The 4,339-nt window shown below is 34.6% G+C and overlaps 1 protein-coding gene and 1 pseudogene across 1 annotated transcript; both read right to left on the reverse strand.

Moving 5' to 3' along the window:
- On the reverse strand, positions 861 to 1,240 carry LOC110262484 (annotated as a pseudogene).
- LOC107616744 (hexokinase-2, chloroplastic) lies at positions 861 to 3,813 on the reverse strand. Its single transcript, XM_016318678.2, has 4 exons — positions 3,650 to 3,813; positions 2,723 to 2,878; positions 1,763 to 1,948; positions 861 to 1,240 (listed from the first exon to the last, which is right to left on the reverse strand). The coding sequence occupies exons 1-3, from the start codon at positions 3,710 to 3,712 to the stop codon at positions 1,934 to 1,936; spliced, it is 234 nt and encodes a 77-aa protein (XP_016174164.1). The 5' UTR covers positions 3,713 to 3,813; the 3' UTR covers positions 861 to 1,240; positions 1,763 to 1,933.

The following is a 4,339-nucleotide window of genomic DNA, read 5'->3' on the forward strand; positions in this document are numbered from 1 at the left end:
AAACGCATAATCCTTTTAAATAATATATATAACTTTTTTATTAATGTCAAAAGATGAAAGCGAAATAGATAATCCTTTTTATATAAAAACACAATTTATACACATTTTACATTTATGAATTTATTATATTTTGATCCCAAAATATTTAGTACACTACAAGAAAATCAGTTTTTTGCCACGCTTTTAAAGCGTGCTGAAAAGTGCAAAAAAAATGTGCCGATAACTTTTCGCAACGCTTTTTAAGTTATCAGCACACTTTTAAAAAGGTCACATTTGCGAATGTGCCGATTGCTTTATCGCCACCCTTTTGTCGAACTATCGGCACACTTTCTTTTTTGCTACGCTTTTATCTATTGCCACACTTAAAAACATGACCGTATGTATAACCCTATAGCTACGCTTTAAAAGTGTACCAAAAAAATACATATAGCCACGCTTTTGAAGTGTGTCCAAAAGATTAGTTTTGGATACGCTTCAAAAGCGTGCCAATAGGGAAGATACAGCTACACTTTTTAAGCGTGCCGATAGGGTGATATATAGCTATGCTTAGTAAGTGTCACTGTTAATAACTACAAGAAGATATAGCTACGCTTATAAAGCGTGCCAATAGCTACATAAATCCTTCACTAGGCCACTCCATATTACTTTCAACATTGTGGAAGCCAGCATAATCAACATTAGATAACTAATTATTATGCAAAAACTAAATCATGTTATTAAAATAAATTTTATATAAAAATACAAACATAAACCGGCATAGGAAAATTGAAAAAATAAAAAGAAGGAAAAACAAATTCACTGCAAAGTCATCACTTTGCAAAGTAAAATTTACAACATCTAAAACACACTATTCAACTTAGTGTACAGCTTCATCTAAGACTTCATAATTCCATATCTAACAGAACATTTGAAGTGGTTATTATATTCACCATCTGTCAATATCACAATCCGCAAATGGCTTTGTTCCCATAAAACTCAGGAAAGATTCAACTAATCTATATAAAGAAATCCAAAAACAAATAAAGGTACATTTCGGAGACTGTTGAGGAGCATCTTTTGTTCTTGTTTTGATCCTGCCATAGCTGCGATTGCAGCTGCAGCTGCTGTTATTGCAGTTGCAGCTGCACCCATTTTTACACCACCTACGGCCTTCATTGCACCAGCTATTTTAGCAAATGCTGCAACCCCTCCAACAAGTATAGCCCTCAATGCAACTGTTGGTTTTATTGCCATATTCTATCTGTAAAAGAGCAAATCAGATTTGATGCCAATTTGCATACTAAGCAAGTTTATTACATATTAGCATAGGAATGACATTTCCAAACACAAAGAAACCCACGGTTTCCGACAATTAGCAACATTAATGTAAATGCATGCCAGCGATAAATCATGAACTTTCAAGGATTGCTATTTAACCCTCTAAAAATGAAAGGACTTTCTCATACAGAAAATGTGTACAATAGCAATGATGAAACTATTTTCAAGCGCAATACAAGTATTCACAAAACTTAGTAACTCGCTTAATAGAGTGCATGAAAGAAAAGGAAAAACCATAAATCTGCATGTTTGAAAAGATGAAATACTACCAATTAGTACACAACCTGTACAATCTTATATAGAATAATAAGAGTTTTTCTTCAATGGGACAAACTATACTTTGGTTCTTGATGATCCAAGGTTCCCTATGAATCATAGCCAATAAAAATTTGAGCCAATGGCTGAAGTTAGCACTTAGAATAGGATATTAAAATAGTATATTTACCTTCTTGGAAGCCTCCTAATAACGGCCTCATCAAGATCAAAGGGCCTATTTGTAGCAGCGAGAACAATTACACACTCTTTATCTTTTGTTCGCAGACCATCCCAAAATTCATCATGAACTCATTCTTCATTTTACACATAGTCTTATGTTCGCCAGGAGTTTCACATCTTCCTACATTCTGTCGACCTGACAACAAAAAAAGATTAAACTATAATATTCAGATATTGTGTCTTGAACTAGAATCCAGACTACTGCACCATTATATATTTTTCACTGAACACATATATATGGTTTAATTACTAGCTAGTGGTAGTGGAAGGAAAACGTTGTATATGAGTTATAATTTTGAAAGCTATCTTGAAATGACTAAAAAGATAAGAAAAACAGAAAAGAATTATAAACCACCTGCTGTTGCATATTTTTGAACTATGCTATTAGGCCAACTACTTAGATTATCTTCACGCGCACTCAATCAGAACTAGGATCCTAACTAGGCATAAAATTCAATTCTCAAAGAAAAATATACTCACCTATGATTCAGAGTATGATGTCGATGGAATGTCGAAACCAAGCCCATCATCAAACTGGGAGGAGAAGACACAGTTACACGTTATGTTTGCTGGCTACTTATGGCTAATAAGTGGATTTTAATTGGAAAAAGAATGGAATTTGAATTGGAAAGCAACATCTAAACCTTACTCAATCTTCTCAAGAGGTACTAAAAGAAAGAGTATTTTGCCTCAGATTAAGAGAAACAAATTCATTCCCAGAATTTCGACAAGATGTGAAAATAGAGTAATAATACAGCATCTCAACATTCTTCCCAAACTTCCTCATAAATACTTATTGAAATCTTAAAATACAACACATTCTTGCCATGTGTAGTAATTAGGAGGATCTATTAAGAAGATAAATCAATTCTCATAAAAGTAATGAAGAAAGAATGCTACTCTTACTAACCATTTTTCCAAAAGAGGAAACACCACCTTGTAACTTAGGAATGCCATCAATTTGCTCAACATAGCAGGCATTGGTTTCGGTACCTAAAATGATAGCAAAAGCAACATCATTGTCCCAATATTCTGCTCCAGCTAATGTTGCCATAGCATCACTCACCTATATATTGGGAAATAAGCATTTACTTCAACCATACTACCATTGCATTGATTCAAACTTTTACAATTTGACAATTTGATTTTCCTCATCATATTTCTTTATTTTTTTTTATAAATCAGCAGCCACATGCTCGTTCAAATAATAAAAATCAGTCAGCATGATAGAAATAACAAGCCACAACAACAGTAAAAAGAAATGTAAGAAAAAATTGATGACTCTCGCGTATGCAATACGAAGAACACAAAACCATAACACTGGTTCATATGTCTGAAAAGTTAATACAAATCTATTTGAGCATGAATTTATTATAACTAAGCAGATTAACCTCAATTTGAATGTTAAACAGAAATCACAGCGTGTGAAAAAACATACAATCCATAAGACACGTGTGATTTTGTTCCCTTCACAAACACTTCATCAGAAGTCTTGGTTGAAGGATGCAAATTACCCGAAAGAAAAAAATTCATCATTTTCAATTCAGCTTAAATCATACAAATATATTTATTATTGAGCAAGGACAAAGAGAAGTTGTTTAAGACTTGCGATGCCACATAACAATGTAGATTTTCCCACCTTAGCAGGTCCCATAATCACAGCCATTGTACCAGGTACCAGGTGAATTTACTAAACATACAAAAGCGAATCAGACTCATTCATGGCCCTTATCACAGGAACGAGAAACAGAGGAACACAACACACCATCAATACCTAAGTTTCCAAAATAATGGCCCTTATTACAGGAACAGAGAAACAGATGGAAGAAATACATACCCTGTAGTATTTAAGGTGAGGGTTGAGCACCGATTGAGGGAGAGGCAGCAACAATTTAGGCATCGTTTTAGCGTTTGCGAGAGACAGACCGTTGAGGGAGGATGGCACGCCGATGCAGGGTGCGCGGATGGAGCAGCGCCAACGTAGGGTTGCGAATCCGACAACACGGCTTGCATTGATAGTGCGAGGGTTGGGTGCGAGAGAGGGTTGCGAAAGAGCTAGGGTGCGACAGAGAGAGGGCTGGGTGTGAGGGTACTCATCGGAGAGAGGACAGTTGGGTGAGACGTCCTCCTCGGCAGTGATGAAGATGAAGTACAGCTGCTGGGTGCGACGACTTCTGTAGGTTTAATTGGTTTCACTAGGGTTAAAACTTAAAAGTGAAGTGTAAAGTGTGTTTTCACTTCTATAGTGTTAAAAGTGAAAATTTGTAAAAGAAAGTAAAGTGTTTGAAAAAAATGGGTGGGAATGAAATTAAATTTTGGGTGGAAATTCTATGAAACACTTTAAAAATATGACCGCTAAAAGACAAATCAGTCAATAATAAGCCAACAAATATTTTTGAACTATCATTTATATTAACTAATTATTATTTTTTAAAAAATACATAATTAATAATTATTAATTGCAGTTATTTAAAATTGACTAATTAAGAGTTGTTGTTTTTTTTTACCAAAGATATGAGACTCGAAC

This window comes from Arachis ipaensis, chromosome B09 (assembly GCF_000816755.2).
Source record: "Arachis ipaensis cultivar K30076 chromosome B09, Araip1.1, whole genome shotgun sequence".
Taxonomy (NCBI): domain Eukaryota; kingdom Viridiplantae; phylum Streptophyta; class Magnoliopsida; order Fabales; family Fabaceae; genus Arachis; species Arachis ipaensis.